The 20,715-nt window shown below is 36.0% G+C and overlaps 1 protein-coding gene across 22 annotated transcripts in view; it reads left to right on the top strand.

Moving 5' to 3' along the window:
* The window catches only part of RALYL (RALY RNA binding protein like), a 714,416-nt gene that overhangs the window by 642,681 nt on the left and 51,020 nt on the right, over positions 1-20,715 (top strand). For all 22 annotated transcript variants that reach the window (XR_005381163.1, XR_005381164.1, XM_038579635.1 and 19 more), the window contains one exon: positions 17,863-17,976. Coding sequence is in view for 20 of the 22 variants with exons in the window: in XM_038579635.1 (XP_038435563.1) it covers positions 17,863-17,976 (114 nt within the window). In the remaining 2 variants the exon portion in view is untranslated. Of the gene's footprint in view, positions 1-17,862; positions 17,977-20,715 lie in introns of those variants that run through there.

Below are 20,715 nucleotides of genomic sequence, written 5' to 3' on the forward strand. Positions count from 1 at the left end.
TAACCCATAGAAAATTGAAAATATCATAAGTAGAAACCTACTGATCATAGCTTAGCCTAGCTTACCTTAAATGTGCTTAGAACACTTACATTAGCCTATAGTTGGGCAAAATCATCTAACACAAGGCCTGTTTATAATCAAGTGTTGAAAATCTCATGTTATTTAGTATTCATTAAATAGTAATTTAATTCAATTTAAAAAATAATTTAGTGAATATTAAATTATATGAGTATAAGTAAAAACAGAATGATTGTATGGGTACAGAATAGTTGTAAGTATATCAGTTGTTTACCCTCATGAAAACATGGCCAACTGGGGGCTCTGGTTGACTGTCATTGTCCTTCATCAGGAGAGAGTATCATACTGCATATTACTACCTCTGGAAAAGACCAAAATTCAAAGTACAGTTTCTACTAAATGTATGTAGCTTTTGCACCATCATAAAATTTAAAAATCATAAGTGGAGCTATCATAAATCGGGTGTTTTTGTTTAAGGGTCATCGTGGCATTTTAATTAACATTTTCTAATATTGGTTTTGCATCTGCGGTATTCACCTATTCTAGTTGTTTGCCTCATTTCTCTCCTACAAAAAGATGTGCTCTCTTAATTGTTTGCTTTCTTGTATAACTCCTCAACATCTGCGCATGTGAAGCTGTTTTTGTCTCTTGGGCAGTGATAAACTAAGAGCCAATAGAATTTTTTATAAAATTGACTGGTAGCTGTCCTGGACCTCTCTTTTGACATGTTGAGAAGGCTTCTTTGTTCTCAGGTGTAAATTGAGATAAGCTGTCTACCCCTAAGAATGCATCTCCCCTCAGGAAATGCCTCTGGAGTCAAAGGGACCTTCAGATTCTCCAAGGATTATATATTGCAAGGTGCTAGGTATAGTTCTGTTCACCCTAAGAGAATTTACTGGAGCCCCTTCCTGCTCTCCCAGCAACCCAGGGATCAGCAACATTGTTCTCTGCCTTCTGGTAGAGGCAAGTAAGTTCTTTTCCAAACCACCTGTGTATTTAGTACCCTCCACATGTACAACTGCTGTGTTCCCATACCTCTACCTCCTTTCAGGAGATATGAGGCCTTAGGTATATATGAATGTTCTTCCAGTTTCCATGTCAGCTGTAATTTATTAATTTTATTTTAGAATTAATTAATATTATTTTTTGGAAGTTGTGTCAGCCACACATAGACTATACTCATGTATCTATCACTCATTAATCTCCAAGTATTGAAAAATCTAATGACTTTCCTTCTTACATTGGAATAAATAAATACTGAAAGGATATTTATAGAAAAGCAAATCTCTAAAGTCAGCTACTTGGAAAAAATAATCCAAACTAGCTTTATTTTGTTTGTTACTGGACTGCATGTAAGATAATAATCTGGGGCACCTGGGTGGCTCAGATGGCTACGCATCTGCCCTCAGCTCGGGTCATGATCCCAGGGTCGTGGGATTGAGCTTCGCATCAGGGTCCCTCCTCAGCAGAGAGCCTGCTTCTCCCTTTTCCCTCTGCCTCTCCCCCTGCTTGTGCTCTCTCTAGCTCTCTATTTTTTCTCAAATGAATAAATACAATCTTTTAAAAAAGATAAGAATCTATTTTTTAAGATTTATTTATTTATTTGAGAGAGAGAGAGAGAATGAGAATACACACATGAGCACAAAGAGGAGCAGAGAGAGAGGAAGAGGGAAGGAGAAAAACATCCCAAACGGACTCAGCAGAGCGCGGAGCCCAATTAGGGACTGGAGGGGGGGTAGGGGCTCAACTGAGTTCAATTCAGGGGTTCAACATGGAACTTGATTTTACAACCCTGAGATCATGACCTGAATGGAAACCAAGAGGGTGACCCTTAACCCACTGAGCCGCCCAAGTGCCTTAGTAAGAATCTATTCTTAAATCCAGTGATGGAACCAATAGTTTAATTTGGTCTTCTCTTCCTGGTTTTGTGTGACAGATGTGATAGTCTTCAGGGAAGACTAAGCGAAGCTAGACTTAATATAAACCAAAGATGTCTTGAAATAAATTTAGTGTTTATTTTCTATCAGCAATCATTTGGAAGTGTGCATTCCAGAGTATGTTTGTTACTCTGGAGAGATGAAGCCAGGATAAATAGTAGAGATATTAGAAAAATTATGGGATGAAAATATTTTGTGAGAACCATCCAGTAAAATAATTATTTGAAATTTACTCTGGATACAGTAATTCTCAAGTTACATTAATTTTAACAAAATTATTAGTGTAGAAAGACTGACAACAGAAAACAAGTATTCTATGTATGTTTCATATCATTTATACTTTCAGAGGCTCAATTCGTAAAAATTAACTGTAGATTAGTTTTGTGTTAGTGAAATAAATCTAAACAATATTTATATATAATCCACTAGCAACCAAAACTAGAATCACAATTGTACATTTTATAAAATCATATAGGCAGGCTATATTTTATATACACATATATGTGTGTATATATAAATATTCATTATTTAATAGTACTTTTATAATTAGCCTATTGCCTGGGAATAGCAATAATTTTCCAATTTAAATCACAAATGAAAAATTCTAGTGAAATGTAAAATATACTATGTTAATATTGGCTTAAGTGAATGAATATTTACTGAGGTTCATCTTGCTCTTTTATTAATAGTTGTTTCCTAGTATTTAATGACGTGGCAAGTACAGAAGAGGAAATTAATATTATAGCTTGGACCATTTGTCACTTCTTATTTCAGAAATTTAATATGACTAAATTCTGCTGTGGAGAAAAATCATATATATAAAGAAAAAATATATTAACACTATAGTTTGCCAAAGTGGAATACTAAGTGTTTAAGATGGATTTCTCCTTTAAAAAATTAAATTACCGCTAGGTATTTGTCCCTTTGCAAATCAACTTGAACTAAAACTACACAATTGCCCCCCACTTATCTGTAGTTTGGCTTTCCATTTTGTTACTCTTGGCCAACCAGGGTGCAGAAGCAGATGCTCCTCCTTCTGATGATACATCAATAGTAGCCTAACATTACATCATAGCACCTACATCATTGCTCTCACTTCATCTCTCACGTGGGCATTTTGTCTTCTCACATCATCATAAGAAGGATGAGTGCAGTACAATAAGATATTTTCAGAGAGAGAAATCACATTCACATAATTTTATTAAAGAATATTGTTAAAATTGTTTTATTTGTTAACCTCTTACTCTACCTAATTTACAAATTAGGCTTTATCAAAGATATGAATGTAAAAAAATATGAATGTGTATGGAAAAATATAGTAGAATAGGGTTTAGTACTATCTGCAGTTTCAAGCACCCACTGGGGGTCTTGGAAAGTATCTCCCAACTATTGTAATCAATTTGTCCTGTCCCATAGAATCATGAGATAAACGAGATGTGATGTTGCTAATAAGCATTTTGCAAAAGAGTAGACATGAATACTTAGGAGCTTTAGGTTATAGTTTTTTAGTGGGAAAATGAATGCCCTCTGAAAAAATATTAAATCCATTTTTAAGTAATTTAAATTCTAATGTCTAACAAGGAAAATCATTTTTAAAAAATATTTTATTTATTTTTTTAAGAGAATACATGCACATGCAAGCAAGAGGGGGGAAGGCAGAGAGACAGGGAGTGAGAATCATAAGCAGACTCCGCACCCAACATGGAGCCTGACCTGGGGCTCGATTTCACAACTCTGAGAGATCATGACCTGAGCCAAAATCAAGAATCAACTACTTAACTGACTGAGCCACCAGACTCCCTATTTTTTTTTTTTTTTTTTTACTAACAAGAAAAATCCTCGTAAATTTTGATGTCTTTGGGGTCCTGTCAATGTACTTTTGATGACTAGGATAGGTGATGGACTAACACAAAAGCCCTGAAATACCTAATAGGAAGTTAAAGACAATTCAACACAATTTAAGAAATAATTGTTAAGAACTTATCCCCAAGACTAAGGAAGTGTTGTGTTGGGATGTTTTTTTACTCCTTCAAAAGCGTGTTACTTAAATATGGAGACAAAGCATCAACCAGAGACAGAATGTTAAATACCCAGCAAAATATCATTAAACATTCCCATCTATCCACTATCTAGGCCAAAATATATATTCTGTTTTTAGGTTTAAGGAAAGAAATTACTGTTGGCCAGAGGATTTAAAGAAAGCTTACTAGAAGATATTGAGTTAGGTTTAGAAGGATAAGTGGATTTGAAAAGATAGAATGAGACAGACTCCTACTTTCCAAGAACAACAGTACCTCGGTGGACATGAGCAGAGGCCTTGCTGTCAGACTGCGTTGGGTGAAACCCGCGTTAGATGACATACTCACTTTCAGCCTCAGGAAAATCCTTTAATCCCTGTACCTCTGTTTTCTCTCTGGAAAATGGAAATAACAATATCATATATGAACTAGGTTGTTGTGGGAATTAAATTACTTATGCTTGTAAAGTCTTAGGCAAGTCTTGTCAGTCAATGTTCAGGAAGGTTTATTATTATTGGTTGTTGTTGTTATTACAGCAGAGTACAGTAGTTAAGGGGATGAGATATGGAATTGCTTTAACTGGAATCCAACAGCGGCTCTGCCATTTACTAGCTGTGTGTTTTGGGGCAAGATGCTTTGTTTGCAGTACCTTGGTTTGGAAATAAGAATGATAATCTTATTGCCTTCTCCATAAAGTTTTTGTGAGGATTGAATGAGCCAACACAGATAAAGCTCTTAGAATGGTGTCTCATGTTCTAAAAGTCTTAATAATAAGCTATCATAGCAATAATAATAATATCAGTATTATTTATTATTATTAATATTACCTAAAGCAAAAAGTTATTGCTGGATGTGTCAGTTAAGAAACAGGATATTATAATTAGGCAGAGCAAAAGATAAAGGTGGGTAACAGGACAATGGAAAATTGTAGGGAATGTTTTTTTTTTTTTAAAGATTTTATTTATTTATTCATGAGAGACACAGAGAGAGGCAGAGGGAGAAGCAGGGTCCCCACAGGGAGCCTGACGCAGGACTTGATCCCAGAACCCCAGGAGCACGACCTATGCCCAAGGCAGACGCTCAGCCACTGAGCCACCCAGGTGCCCCTTTAGAGAATATTGAAGGGTTTGAATTTCATCCCCTGCTTGAGGGAAAAGACCCTCAGCAAAGTGCTACCTGACCAAAAAAAATAGTTTAAGAAATCTATATGATGGCTATATTTGTTTGCTAGGGCTCTCACAGTGAAACACCATAATCTGGGTGGCTTAGAGAGCAGAAATCAATATTCTCACAGTTTGGGTTCTGGAAGTTGGAAATCAAGTTGTGTGTGTTTCTTCAGGGGCTTTAAGGGCAGGTGCTACATGAGCCCTCTCGCCCTGGCTTGTAGATGGCCATCTTTTCTCTGTCTTCCCATCATCTTCCTTCTGTGTGTGTGTGTGTGTGTGTGTCCGAATTTCCTTCTCTAAGTACACTAGTCATATTGGAGTAGAGAATATTGGATCTAGTGACCTTGTTTTAACTTGATTACCTCTTCAAAGGCCCCATCCACAAATACAGTTTCATTCTGATGCATCAGGAGTTAGGACTCCAACATATAAATACTGCAGGGCATAGAATTCAACCCAAAATATGGATATAATATGCATATGAAACCTAAACAAAGTATGGAGATCTTGGCATATCCTTTAACGATTTCTTATTTTAAGAGCCAAATTTTTGGATATTACTTAGTTCAGTAATTAATTTAGGAGAGAGTCAGGCCCATTTAGCTCATCTTGGTAAACACAACTGAATTTCTCGGATGCACATGGCTTTACTGTCTGAACACTGACTAGCACTTTGTATAAACAGAGTAATAAATCCCTGTTAACATCACAACCTAATATTTAGATACAAAACAGCCCAACCAAAATAATTATAATGTATTTATCATAAATAAATACATTTGTGAGCATCTTTTCTTGGCTTGTTTCACTAGATATTAAAGTGGCTCATTAATATAACCAGAAAAAAAGTCCAATAGCAAAATATTTGATAAAATCCTAATACCAATATAGCGTGTGAGCATTTGAGATCGTTTTCTCAGTTCTTCTATACAAGTTATGTTTTTCTTTGTGCTCCTCTAAAAGTTCCAGAAAGGATCTAATCTTTCCACTGTGGGATTATAAAAGTTTGTGAGCGTTAAATCCTATCAAAAAAATCTTAATAACAATTTTTACCTCTGCTGCTTCTGCTGCTGCTTTTCCCTAGATCATGTGCTGACAAGCAGAGCTTTGACCACTTGGGGTCTCTTGACTAGTTTTTTTTTTTTTTTTTTTTTTTTTTTGGCTCTTTGCTCTTCCCCAATCTCATTAATTCCATGCCAAATTGCAGGATTATTCAAAATGAAATACTTTGTCAATTCCTCACTCAAAACTCAAAACTGCTACTCATTACCTAGTAAGAATTGAAACTCTTCAGTGACTCTTTAAGATATATCAGATCTGGTACTTCCATTTTCGGGTTCTCTCCACCCTTCCACTAGCTTAATTGAACTCTTATTTAAATGCTTTTAAACTCATACTCATATATCTCCACCTGAAAACCCTTCCCTTATCTCAAGAAATGTGTTATCAACTGTGTTATCTATCTTATACATAGATAAGCATTATTAAAGATTTTACCTGGTTCTCGAGGTCCAGCTCAGGTAATACCACTCACATGAAACAAATTTGGACCCATCTATGCTACAAGGACATCATCATTAAGCCAAACCAGCGGCTTATCTTCCCATTATGGGACTTACGCCCTTGGCTTCATGTTACAGTTGTTTGTATGCACATCTATTCTCTCCATGTTAGATTACAGATTTATTCTTCAAGTTACCTTTGTATGGCATGAAGTATACTAAGTATACTCTTAAAACATTTGTGGAATATTTGTCACCAATATTATTTTTGCCTTTCACATTTTACTTTTCATTTTTCACATATTTCATCATTGACTATGAACTACATCTTTAGAAATGCTACAACTCAGAGAAAATTAGTTCTGGAATTTTGAGTTAGTAAAACAAAGGGACAAATTCTGGCCTATATTCCCAGGTCTAGGAGAAGCCAGGATGCTGAAGCTCCTTTTCAAGCTCTGGAATTCAAAATTTGCTACTTCCTTTACTTAGAAGATCTCTTTTGCTTGCTGAAATTCAAATCATCCTTCCAGTCACAGTTCAAGAACCCATTCTTTCATGAATATCTTCACATCCCTCTAGCCTCATGAAAACAAATTTTACTGTGTTTGCCCACAGTGTTGACATACGTTCAATTCATCAGCACCTACTACATGACTACATACCTGCCAAACTAATATTCCGTAAATGAAATAGACAGGTTTCAGGTTCTTACAATCTGGTGGGGGAAAACAAAAAGTGGGAGATAACTTCCATATCAAGCGATTGGGGATAGGTACATTTCACCTTCTCTCTCTCTCTCTCTCTCTCTCTGTATACACACACACACAAACACACACCTCATCTTCCTTTTTTCCCCTCAGATCTAGGGTTAGGGCTTAGATTAGGGCCGATATTAGGGTTAGGTTTAGGATTGGGGTAAGGGTATGTGCCTGGTATCCTGCAGTTCAGAGACCCCCCCCCACACACATGAGTGTTAGGTTTGGGGTTAGCCTTAGGGTAAGGGTTTAAGGACTAGATGTATTGCTAGACAGTCTTAAACACATTATTTAACTTCTCCAACATTCACTGTTCCAATCCAGAAAACAATTTTAATAATATCTATTTTGTATATTTATCATAAAGATTAATTAAGATAGTATATGTACAGCTGGTAATGATATGCTGGATGCATAGATTCCTACAGCAGGTATTTGAGTAATAGTTATTGAGTAAAATAATGCATTCATTTTCCATTTCATTTTCTCTTTTGAAAAATATATAGAAAGAATTAGTGTAGATGTATGTAGGCATAGGTATTATGAATACACTCATATGTACATACATGCAATTCTTGTTTTCTAGGAAATTCCATCCATGGCTGTGGTAATTGTCAAACTATATTGACACATATAAGTAGAGAATTGCACAAATTGCTCCAACTTATTTTAGCAAAATGTTTTAAAGTCTGACTTTTGAAAACAATTTACAAAGTTGGCAAATTAAACTAGCTTAAAATATGTGAATAAGAGGAAAGGGACAAACGGGCTGAAGTAGACAAATTGAAGTGATAATGATAAAGATTTCTTAAAATCTATTTTATGGAAATAGATGGTCGTCAGTTTTTCTAGATGTGACTGAATTAAAAATAATATAATTCCTTAATGCATAATGAAGGAAAGAGCTAAACTGACAGTCATATTTTTCACATTAAATAAAGTTGCATGGGGCAGCCCCGGTGGCGCAGCAGTTTGGCACCGCCTGCAGCCCAGGGTGTGATCCTGGAGACCCTGGATCGAGTCCCACGTCGGGCTCCCTGCATGGAGCCTGCTTCTCCCTCTGCCTGTGTCTCTGCCTCTGTGTGTGTGTGTGTGTGTGTGTGTTTCTCATGAATAAATCTGTAAATAAATCTATAAATCAATCAATCAATCAATCAATAAATAAATAAATTTGCATGGATCCATAAAGAGTGCAGAATTCATAGTCAAAAGACCTGGGTTTGAACCTGAACGCTGCACGTTCAGATTATTACATTACACAAAGTCATTATACGACTTTGAGAATATCATGTACATTGTAAGATTCTCTACTGGTGAAGTAGTAAATGTAAAAATGGTTGATAAATTAAATTCTATGCAAATTATGTTTATTCCTCTATTTTTAATATTTAAATAATTTATCAAAGGCTGGGGGAAATAAATAAAAAGAGAAACAAATTAATGGAATTATTGTTGAAGTCCACATGGTCACAAACATTTTTAAATTTTCTAAATAATTCCTAAGAAGCACGGTATTGGTCAAAGAGGGTATATAATTATTTAGATCGGGGTTTCTAAGGCTTGACGCTATTGACATTTTTAATCAGATAATTCTTTGGTATGGTATAGGGGGCTATCCTGTATGTTGTATGATGTTTAGCAGACCATATGCCCACCAGATGCAGTAACACCACCCTCTGTAAATTGTGATAATCAAAAATGACTCTAAACATTCATTGTAAATATCCCATGCAAGGTATTACCCTCTGTTAAAAAACCACTGATCGAGACAGGTAGCTGAAGATTCTGTATTTGTCCCTGAATAGACTTGACCCACAGGTGACTAAAATAAATTGAAATATTTTTCACCACATAAATCAGATATGCACACATTTTTTGATATAAACAGATGGTATCATCTTGTATGCCTAATTTCCTTTTGGGATTATATCTCATCTCGCAGGAAAAAGCACAAACTTTATCTTGTTGACTGTATCAGAATGTAATAACATTTATCAGCAAATCAATGAACTCTTTAGAGAAAGCAAGTCTGAAATGATTTAATGTGGCTTCTTTCTTTTTTTCCTGAGTAAAATACTAACTACAGTGATGGCTTTGGAAAAATATTTAAGATTATCTGTATGATGTAAACTGACTCCTAGTTTCTGTAGAATTGTGCTTGTCTAAAAAGCAAGCTATTTCCCACACATTTCTTCTCCGACTGACTTACTTCACTCAGCATAATACCCTCCAGTTCCATCCACGTTGAAGCAAATGGTGGGTATTTGTCATTTCTAATAGCTGAGTAATATGTGTGGGAAATATCAGAAAGGGAGACAGAACATAAAGACTGCTAACTCTGGGAAAAGAACTAGGGGTGGTAGAAGGGGAGGAGGGCGGGGGGTGGGAGTGAATGGGTGACGGGCACTGGGTGTTATTCTGTATGTTAGTAAATTGAACACCAATAAAAAAAAAAAAAAAAAAAAAAAGCAAGCTAAAGTAATATAGTCTAGGAACTTTATTTTTATTCATTTATCATTTTGCTAATCTTGAATAATAATTCTAAATTCCCTCCCTATAATCACCCATAGAAAAGTAAAGTGTCATCAGCTGACAACCAAATATTTTTTGTTATGACAGTTTGTTTTCCTTTGTCTGTAATTTTCTTTTGCAGTTTTTTGTTGTAAAATCTATCTAAATCAAAAGAGAAAAAGGCATTTTTCTTTTGAATATAGTATTATTTTTGTCTCAAGTTTTTGTTTAAATTCTAGTTAGTTTACCTACAATGTAATATTAGTTTCAGGAGTAGAATTGAGTGATTCTTAACTTAAAAACAACACCCAGTGCTCATCACAAGCGTCCTTCTTAATACTCATCACCCATTTAGACCATCCTCTACCCATTTCCCTCCAGCATCCCTGTTTGTTCTCTATAGTTAAGAGTCTGTCTTCTAGTTTGCCTTTTTTCTTCCCCCTACATTCATCCATTTTGTTTCTTAAATTCCACATGTGAATGAAATCATATGGTATTTGTTTTTCTTTGACTAACTTATTTTGCTTAGCATAATACTCTTCTACCTCCATCCATATCACTGCAAATGACAAGATTTAATTCTTTTTGATGGCTAAGTAACATTTCAGTGTGTGTGTGTGTATGTGTGTGACATCTTTTTTTTTTTTTTTTTCCCATTCATCAGCTGTGGACATTTGGGCTCTTTCTGTAAATTTGACTATTGTTGACAGTGCTGCTGTAAATATCGGGGTACATGTATCCCTTCAAATCAGTGATCCTTTAGGCAAATAACTAGTAGTACAATTGCTAGATCAGAGGATAGTTCTATTTTTTAACTTTTTGAGGAAACTCCATGTTGTTTCCCAGAATGGTTGCACCAGTTTATATTCCTTACCAACACTGTAAGAAGGTTCCCCTTTCTCCCACATCCTCACCAACATCTCTTGTTTCCTGTGTTGTTAACTTTAGCCGTTCTGACGGTGTGAGGTGGTATGTTCTCATGGCTTTTATTTGTATTTCCCTGATAATGAGTGATGTTGAGCATTCTTCCCTGTGACTGTTGGCCATCTTTATGCTTTCTTTGGAAAAATGTCTGTTCATGTCTCCTGCCCCTTTTTAACTGGATTATTTGTTTTTTGGGGTGTTGAGTTTTATAAGTTCTTTATAGATTTTGGATACCAATGCTTTAGCAGATATGTGATGTGCAAATATCTTGTCTCATTCTGTCAGATGCCTTTTAGTTTCGTTGACTATTTCCTTTGCTGTGCAGAAGCTTTTTATCTTGATGGAGACTCAGTAGTTCATTTTTTCTTTTGTTCCCCTTGCCTCTGGAGACATGTCTAGTAAGAAGTTCCTCTGGCTGAGGTCAAAGAGGTAGCTGCCTATATTCTCCTCTAGGATTTTGATGATTTCTTATCTCACATTTAGGTCTTTCATTCATTTTGAATTTATTTTTGTGTGTGGTTTAAGAAAGTGGTCCAGTTGCATTCCTTTTCATGTGGCTGTCCAGACTCTTAAATCTGGAGAACAAACAGGTGGTTACCAGAGGGGAGTGAGTGGGGGAATGGGTGGAATAGCTAAAGGGACGAAGAGGACACTTGTGATGAGCACTGAGTACTGCATAAAATTCTTGAATCACTATATTGTATACCTGAACCTAACATAACACTGTATGTTACTTATACATGAGTTTAAAAAAAAAATTTAAATGCATCCAAAAAATGCTAAATTGTTAATGTTGCCTCTATATTACTCAGAATAAAACCCATGATATTTATTTGGCTAACAAGACTCTCTATAATCTTCTCCATATCCCTTTTCCCTCTTCTCCACTCTCCACCTTACCTCTTGACTTCTTGTATTCTTCTCCCACTTGCCCCTTCCACTCTAGCCACATTGCCCTCTTGGCTGTCTCTAAAACATACTTTGTCTACTCCTATGTCAGGCCTTTGCATTTATCATTCCTCAGCCTTATATAGTATCCCATCTCACTACACTTTGGGGTTTCTTTTTTGTTTGTTTTTTTTTTAAGATTTATTTATTCATGAGAGACACAAAGAGAGCAGAGACATAGGCAGAGGGAGAAGCAGGCTCCTCATGGAACCCAATGTGGGACTCGATCCCAGATTCTGGAACCAGGGATCATGCCCTGAGCCAAAAGGCAGATGCTCAACCGCTGAGCCACCCAGGCATCCCTCTCACTACCCTTTGATATGCACATGACATGTTACCTCCTCTTATTGAGATTTTTGCTCAAATATCACCTTATCAGTGAAACTTTCTCTTATCATTGTACATATATTGACAAATGTTACTCCCTAGCCAGGTCTTCCCTATTTATTTGTTGTCTTCTTCCACTGCTAGATGGATGTTCCATCATTTCAGAGACTTTGTCTCTCTTGTTTATGAATATATCTCCAGCTCTTGGGAAGGAGCCCAGCAATAACAGATCTTCATGAATATTGTTGAATAAATATGTTAGATACTTGAGTCAAAAATGAGAGCAGTTCCTGCTCTTGGCATGGAGAGAGATATTTAAAGAAAGGATCTTTTAAAGTATCATTTGAAAGAAATATGAGTACAAAGAGGATGAGCTTTTTAAATAAGAGGATCAAGGTTTGAGGATGACTTTACTCTGTAGGCAACATTTGAGCTGAGTATTTAGAAATTAAATGGCACTTACCACGTGGAGGAAATGAGAGTGTAGGACAGACAAATAAAAACAACAGAAACACAGGTATAGATGTCTGGAAACACAAGACACATAAAAGAACAATGAACAATTGTGACTAGAGCTTAAGATAATTAGAAAGGCAAGCAGGTGAGTCAAGGGAAGATAATTTGGAGCTGATTGGGAAGTAAACCAATTTTCTCAAATTCTCAAATTAATTAATTTTAAATTGTAGAATTTGTTATCTTCAGTAATTGACCCTAATTTTCCCAAGCCCCTAGCTTGTCTACATTGAGTTACTTGTACATAACAACTATGTAACAACAAGTTCACTAAAATTATTCCATATTATTCTTAGTAAAAAATACTTCTGACTTTCGTGATCTAATACTCTATATAAAAATAAAGGCACTATATTCTATGCAATGTGTCTTGGAAAATGAGGATATTGGATTTTGAAGAACTGAGGTGTAAATAGGGAAAAATACAAAAATGTGGCTGCCAAATTATGTGTCCTTCTCTTACTCTTCTATCATAATGCTTCTGATTAAGAAAAGGTACGCTTCCATACTAATTTTCTTCTTGAACATCTTGTTTGCTTATCTGTCTCTCCATTAGACAGTCAATACCAATTTAGTGTCTGATACATACACAAAGCTTTAATTAAGATTTGTTGGTTGGGTTGCAACTGCATCCAGTGACCTACCTACTTATACACATACCTACAGATCTTCTGAAATTTGCTAATTTCTTGCTGTGTTTAAGACACTGGGCTGAATTCTGTTAAGCATGCAAGGAGAAAAATAATGAGATAAAGAAAGAGGAGGGGAAAAAAGATAAAGAGGAAGAAAGACAAAGGGAGGGAGGGAGGCAGGGAAGACGGAAAGAAGGGAGGAATAAGGAAAGAAGGAAAGGCAGGCAGGGAAGATGGAAAGAAGGGAGGAATAAGGAAAGAAGAAAAGACAAGCAGGAAGGAAGGAAGAAATAGAATGAATTGGATGTTTTCTCTCCATTCAAAAGAGTTTGGTTGTTGAGAGCCTATGATGGGATAAATTCATTAATATGTCTTGCTTCACATAACTGCCCACAATTCCTTCTTTTTGAAATATTGTCTTGTCAGAGATCAGAATAATTTATTAATCTGGAATTTAAATAATTTTTATGGATCTAGTTTATAATGAGAGACAGAAAGTTTTCACTATTTACTGACTTAATGTAAGATCTCTTTTTAAACCAGTTAATATAATTTTCTAATTAAGGAGGACAGACTTCAAAGCCCAGAACCTTATGGTATGCAAGCATCAGGAGCCTCATCAATCAGTAATGGAAGAAGGAGCTTATTAAACACAGAAAACATTCAAAAGCAAGACTCCTGAAATTGAAATTCACCAATATCTAATCAGGTCTTCACTCTGAAGAAGCTCACAATGTAGTATGAAAAGTAGACATTCTAAATAATAAAATACATAGTACATATATACCAGTAAATATGAGATGCCATTAAGTAAATTATAGGGGAGAGATACACCCTCCAGGGGGTTAGTCAAAAAAGAATCCATAGGAGAGGGAAGACTTAAATGAACCCCTAAAAGGCATATAGAATTTTGATAGACATATTTGGGGGAGAGAGAGTGTTTGCTGGCATAACTATATAAATAAATTATAATTAAATTTTATAAATAAATAAATAATTATAATAATAAATTTATAATAAAATTTTTATAAATAAAAATAATAGCAATTATAATAATAGTAACAAAAATAGTATCTTCTGCTACTATCATTTATTGGTTTTGATGATGTTCTGGGCATGGTGCTAAGTGCTTTATGTGAATTACCTCATTACATTTTTATAACAAACCTCTGAGGTAGAGAATGAAAATTACAGATGTTGAACTCAAATCTTAGTGATTATAAGTGACTCTTCAAAAGGACACAAAGGTGAACTAGAATCTACCTGCTTCCATGCACTGTTTGATTAAGCACTAAGCTTTTCTGTTCAAGTGAAGAGCATGCTTTGAGAGGAAATGGAATGTACAGCTGGAAATATACTTTGGAGCAGGCCCTGGATCTCAGTTTATAGAGTTTGGTTTGTGCACAGGTAACCAGCCTTTTTCCCACAGAAATGGGGACATTCCGGCAACCTGGGTGGCCTCAGCGGTTTAGCACTGCCTTCAGCCCAGGGCCTGATCCTGGAGACCCGGGATCGAGTCCCACGTTGGGCTCCCTGCATGGAGCCTGCTTCTCCCTCTGCCTGTGTCTCTGCCTCCCTGTGTGTGTGTCTCTCTCACGAATAAATAAATAAAATCTTAAAAAAAAAGAAATGGGGACATTCTGGAAATGTTCAATAGGAACGGTTTATTACTTATAATATTACTATGAAGGCACTATGCTATAGGTTGGGCAAATTGAGGGCAGAAGCCCAATTAAGAGTGGGAAGAGAATGGACAGGGGGAAAGAAAATGTGAAAAGAAAGGAAAATGAAGTGGGAAGCTTTAGAGCTAAGGCTCTCCTTAATTCTGAACTCACTTTTATTTTTTGGAAAAGCAACAGAAATTAAAGTTGCACAAATTTAAGTTCTAAGTTTAGAAATCTATGCTACTGAAAGACACATCTATTTTGATGGTTCAGGGGATTAATGTAATCCACAGTGAAGTAGAGATATTGTTAACAGGAGCCAAAAAAGAAGTAGAAAAAGGCAGAGAAGAGTTCAAGAAGGAAACACATCAGATATAGAGGTGGCTCATCCCAGGAATTTCATCTGGAAACCAGACACAGTAGCACAGAACTATACCCAATCTGTAGATAGTGAATCCAACTGAAGAAAGGTAGAAACAAGACTATAGCCAACTAGGCCAGGCAAGTGGCAGGCCTTCTCCCAAGGACAGCAGTGAAGTGCAGTAAGAAAGCAGCTTTCACAATTGCTCAAGAACCAGCCAAAACTATTTTTTAGCCATCCTTTGCAGGACCTTGATGAGCCCTTGTTGCTAGCCAATCCAAGATTGAATATGGGCAATTTGCAAAGGGCTAGAAATTGTTTCAGAATTTCCTGGAAAGGGCAAATAGAACTTATGCAGATCAGATCCTTGTTGTCTCTAATTTTAAATACCATTAACTAATTAAACCCAATTGTTATAATGATCTGACTTGATCATAAAAGGTGTCCCTACAGGGGTGCCAGGGTGGCTCTCAGTTGATTGAGCATCTGCCTTTGACTCAGGTCAGGATCGCAGGATCCTGGAATGGAGCCCTGAAGTGGGCTCCCTGTTCAGGGGAGAGCCTGCTTCTCCCTCTCTCTCTCTCTCTCTCTCACACATAAATAAATAAAATCTTTAAAAAAAAAAATAAAAAGTGTTCCTACAGTGCTAAACACGAGTCTAGACTTAAAGCCAACCTTGACTTCCTGGACACAGGTAAGTTCCTATGTGGTGAGCCCAGATTTCCAGTGGTTTAAAATGTAGTTTCTATAAAATGGGGGTTTTGTTTATTTTTTAGGAAGATAAATAAATTAAAATTAGTCAACTGCATGCCTGAGCTGAGGAGTGGCTCTACTTACTAAGAAATATATCCTATCCAGCCACAGTCCCATTTCTCCTGCGTTGAAATCTAATGTTATAAGATAAAATATTTTCTATTAAATTTGATAGGTTTAAGTAAAACTACATGACGTGCTTCCATCAAAGGAAATGAAAATCATTCTTCAAAGTGGAATCAATTTGCAATTGTGACAGATGATGTTTTTCAAATTTAGCTGCAGTTCCACAATGGCACTTTGATGTCTCTAAAATAATTGACATAAGGAGTAATTCTCTATTTTAGACTGTGTTCTACTTTCAGTTTGGTTCTTCATAATAGGAACACTCCACAGGGCCCTGGATTCTTGCAGTTTTTATTTTGCAAGCTACGTTGCATCAGATAAAAATCTGCTTTTTGTAAAAAAATTTCGGATTTTATAACAAAAATTTTTTTCTCATTTTTATCTTGAGAAAAAGTCTGTTCTTCCTTTGAGCAATGAATGTATATTGATGCATAAGTTATCATATATATTATATCATATATCTTCGTCGACAAATAGCCCTATTCCAAACAAATATAGATTGCATTTAGTATTGATATAAAGTTTCTGAATACTAAAGAATCCAGCTAAATGCTTATTATCTTCCAAAATTCTGGGGAGTATCCAAGCTGAGATCATCATAAACTTGAGGCAAAAGTGACAGAGAAGGATTAATAGGCTGACATCAAGATCTGTGATCCAGATCTTGAAGCAGCTCTGCTGAAGCATGAACCCCCGACACCCCACCTACTGAAAGCTCCAGGAAGATGCAGATGTTCTGCAGCGATAGCTTCGAGATCCTCCATCTCTGGTTATTGTGGGTTATGGCACATTTCCCAATGGTTCTCAGAAAAAATGAGAAAATAGGAACAGTATAGTGAATTTTTCATAAACAAATATACTTCATTTAAACGGTTGTCCTTTAAATAGGAGACTGTCCTTTTCCTAAGCCCCTTCTTTATGAGATAATTATTATAATTGATAGTAGGATGTTTGTCATTGTTTTTAACATCCATACTTGGCAAAAAGAAAAATTGCCCATCTTGTGTTCATCCCTACTTGTTTTTCTTTGAATCCATGCTAAATACCAAAAACTTGGAATGGGAACCACTATTGTAGAAAATACCAGTGGGAACTTTGGTGAATTTTCTCCCTCCAGCCCCACAGCTTAAAAAGGGACATGTACAGCCCATTGCCTCACTTTTTATTTAAAAAAGGAGGGGGGGCGGTGACTTAGCAAGAGTTCTGTTAGAGTTCTCTAGCGTCCAAGACATTTCTTCAGAGGATAAACATGATATCCTGGTTTCAACAAATCACCAGGGAACTAGATTACAAATATCACCAACGACTGAAATATGTATCACAACATAGACCTCAAAGTAGTATTAACATACCTATCGTGATTTTATCGCTCTTCAATCTGAATCCATTTTACAGGGCAGTCACTCTACTGCTTGCGAAAACTGAGTTTAGTATCACTTAGTTGTTTGATAAGATAGTTCCAGGTTACACCATCCCTTTTTGTAACTTGCAGTGAAAAGATTGAGTATCAGATGTTCACGTCACTGAAAATCACTGTAATTGCCAATGTCATCCCAGGATCGCTGGAAGTAACGAGAAACTGATAAGATTGAAAAGTATCCTATGTGACTCGACACAGTCTTGAGAAAGGTGCCAGTGAGTTGTGCTCTACGTGAGTAATGGTACATCTGACGTTCTGTTGCTTTCTTACCCTTCTTCCCTTTCCAGTGAAATCAGATGAGCTCCAGACAATCAAGAAAGAATTAACCCAGATCAAAACGAAAATTGACTCCTTGCTAGGGCGCCTGGAGAAAATTGAGAAGCAGCAGAAGGCGGAGGCAGGTAAGTGAAAAGGCTCTGTGGCCACAGACACACCAGAATTAAACCAGTGAGACAGAGTCAATTACAGGAACAGCGCGCAGGGCCAGGGGGACACTGGCTGAGTTTAACAGATTAATACAGACACGGGAAGAGTCTTTAAGCCAAGAGGTGCAACAGTGCAATCTGAGTTTTTACGTTTTAGAGAAGATGAACCCATTTGTCCAAGATTCATATTTTTAAAAAAGGAAAAAAATATTTTGATCCTATTTGTATAATAATTAAAAGTTAATTTCTCAATATCAAGAATCCTTTAAGAAAATAAAATCAATTACTGGAATAACATGAAGATGAACCAATTTGTCTAAATGCACATTTTTTAAAGAAGAAAATATATTTTGATCCTATTTGTATAACTAAAAGTTAATTTCTCAATATCAAGAATCCTTTAAGAAAATACAATCAATTACTGGAATAACATGAAGATGAACCAATTTGTCTAAATGCACATTTTTTAAAGAAGAAAATCTATTTTGATCCTATTTGTATAACTAAAAGTTAATTTCTCAATATCAAGAATCCTTTAAGAAAATAAAATCAATTACTGGAATAACATGAAGATGAACCAATTTGTCTAAAATGCACATTTTTTAAAAAGGAGAATATATTTTGCTCATATTCGTATAATAATTAAAAGTTAATTTCTCAATATCAAGAATCCTTTAAGAAAACAAAATCAATTACTGGAATAACATTGTCAGACTAAAATAATGCTCATATTTAAATAAACTAACTACAAAAATAAAAGAGATTTCAAAAACGATGATTATAAAGCCCAGTTCCTACATTGCTACAACCTCGTAAAACCAGTACCCAGTTTCAGGATCCTTAACATCAAGAACATGCCCCTGACTACCCACAGTCAAGTCATTTGATTATATCTTTTACAATTTAATGCCCCTCTCCTTTGAATGATCAGCCTTGGCACTATTTCTCTTCTAATATAATTCTAATAATGCCCTTGTCTTGTGGCTACAGATATTTTTTAACATAGAATATGAAAACCAGGATAAAGTTAGAGATGAGCAAGTGCACAGTTTGAAAATCACGTTCTATAAGGCCTCACATGCCTCAGAGGCTCCCTGGAAATAGTATGACGGTTAGAAGGAGGCCCAGGAGGTAGATGAACTCATGCCTCCTCCAAATCTAGCCCTTGCTCTATGTGTATCTATTTTATTATTGAATTTCAACATAATACTTCATTTGCTGAAAGATCTTCACTTTTCAGGATGCCTGGGTGGCTCAGTCGGTTAAGTGTCCAACTCTTGATCTCAGAAAAAAAGAGAGAGCGTCACTTAAAGAAAAAAAAATACAGTTTTGAAAGCTATCGATGAAATCCAGCCCCCTCATTTCACAAATGAAAAAACAAAGGTTCAAAGAGGTAAATTGATTTTTCTGTAGTCACCTAACCGTGTATGATAGACCTGGGTCTCAACCCCCCAGTCTCATGAGTGAATCCAGTGTCCTTCTCATTTATAGTTTCAATCTCAGGTTCTGCCCAGGGCCTAGTGCGAGGATTTCATTGACGTGAGGGCCCCTGGGTTCCTCCTAACTGATGAGAACTGGTTGGGATCCTGGGGTCCCTGAGCTACACAGGAAAGAGGAACCTGCTTATGTGTTCACTATATCACTGGGGTGAGGACTAGAGCTTTACCTCCTGGTGATGAGCCATATAGGACTCAGAGATGAAAAGAAGGCAGATGTGAGTTTGGTGCTATAGCATAGTGAATGAGAGAAATAAACTCTGGTTCAGATTCTCATGCGCCACTGACTTAGCCTCAGTATTCTCATTTATAAAATAAAGATAGAAATCCTTACCTCACATTGTGAGAAACAAAGTATCATATTATCATATGTAACTTATATAGCACAGTAATTAGCACGGAGGAAAGGCTCAGTAATTGGAGCTCTTTGGCATATAGAGGCATACATAGGCAAATGAATATTTTCTACTATTTTCACACAACCCAGTTTTTACAAACAAGAGCCATATACCCAGCACATGGATGGCAGATTCTCACTAATGTGGATGAGAAACAGTAGATAAAACAATCATTTTATTAAAAATTTCTATTATTAACATATTTTCTACTAAGAAAAGATATGGGAGAAAGATTGGAATAGACATTTTTCTAAAAAAGGCATCAGGTACATGAAAAGACACTCAGCATCACTAATCACCAGGGAAATGCAACTCAAAACCACCAAGTATTATCACCTCCCGCTTGTCAGAATGGCTAGTATCAAAAAGACAAGAAACAACAAGTGCTGCTGTGGATATGGAGAAGAGGGAACCCTGGTGCACTGTTGGTGGGATTTTAACTTTCCACTATGGAAAACAGATGGAGGTTCCTCAAAAGATTAAAAATAGAACTACCATATGATCCAAAAATCACACTACTGGGTATTTATTTGAAGAAAAAAAAACAAAAAACATTGCCTACACTTCTTAATAGAGAAATTTAGATTTTAGAAAGTTTTTTTATATGGCACTAAAGTGTTGCAGTAACTGAAATAGCCTGTGATGTCGCCTAAATCAATATTTCCCTTTGAGGAACTTCTCTGAAATTCGTTATTATGTAAAACAACCCTTACAGCAAAGGACTTTGATAACCAATTTGCACTTCAGTTTAAAGGATTATGGAGAACTCATTTAAATATAAATCACCTCAAAGAGAAAAATGCAATCCTTATTCTATCATA

Source organism: Canis lupus, chromosome 29, assembly GCF_011100685.1.
Source record: "Canis lupus familiaris isolate Mischka breed German Shepherd chromosome 29, alternate assembly UU_Cfam_GSD_1.0, whole genome shotgun sequence".
Lineage (NCBI taxonomy): Eukaryota > Metazoa > Chordata > Mammalia > Carnivora > Canidae > Canis > Canis lupus.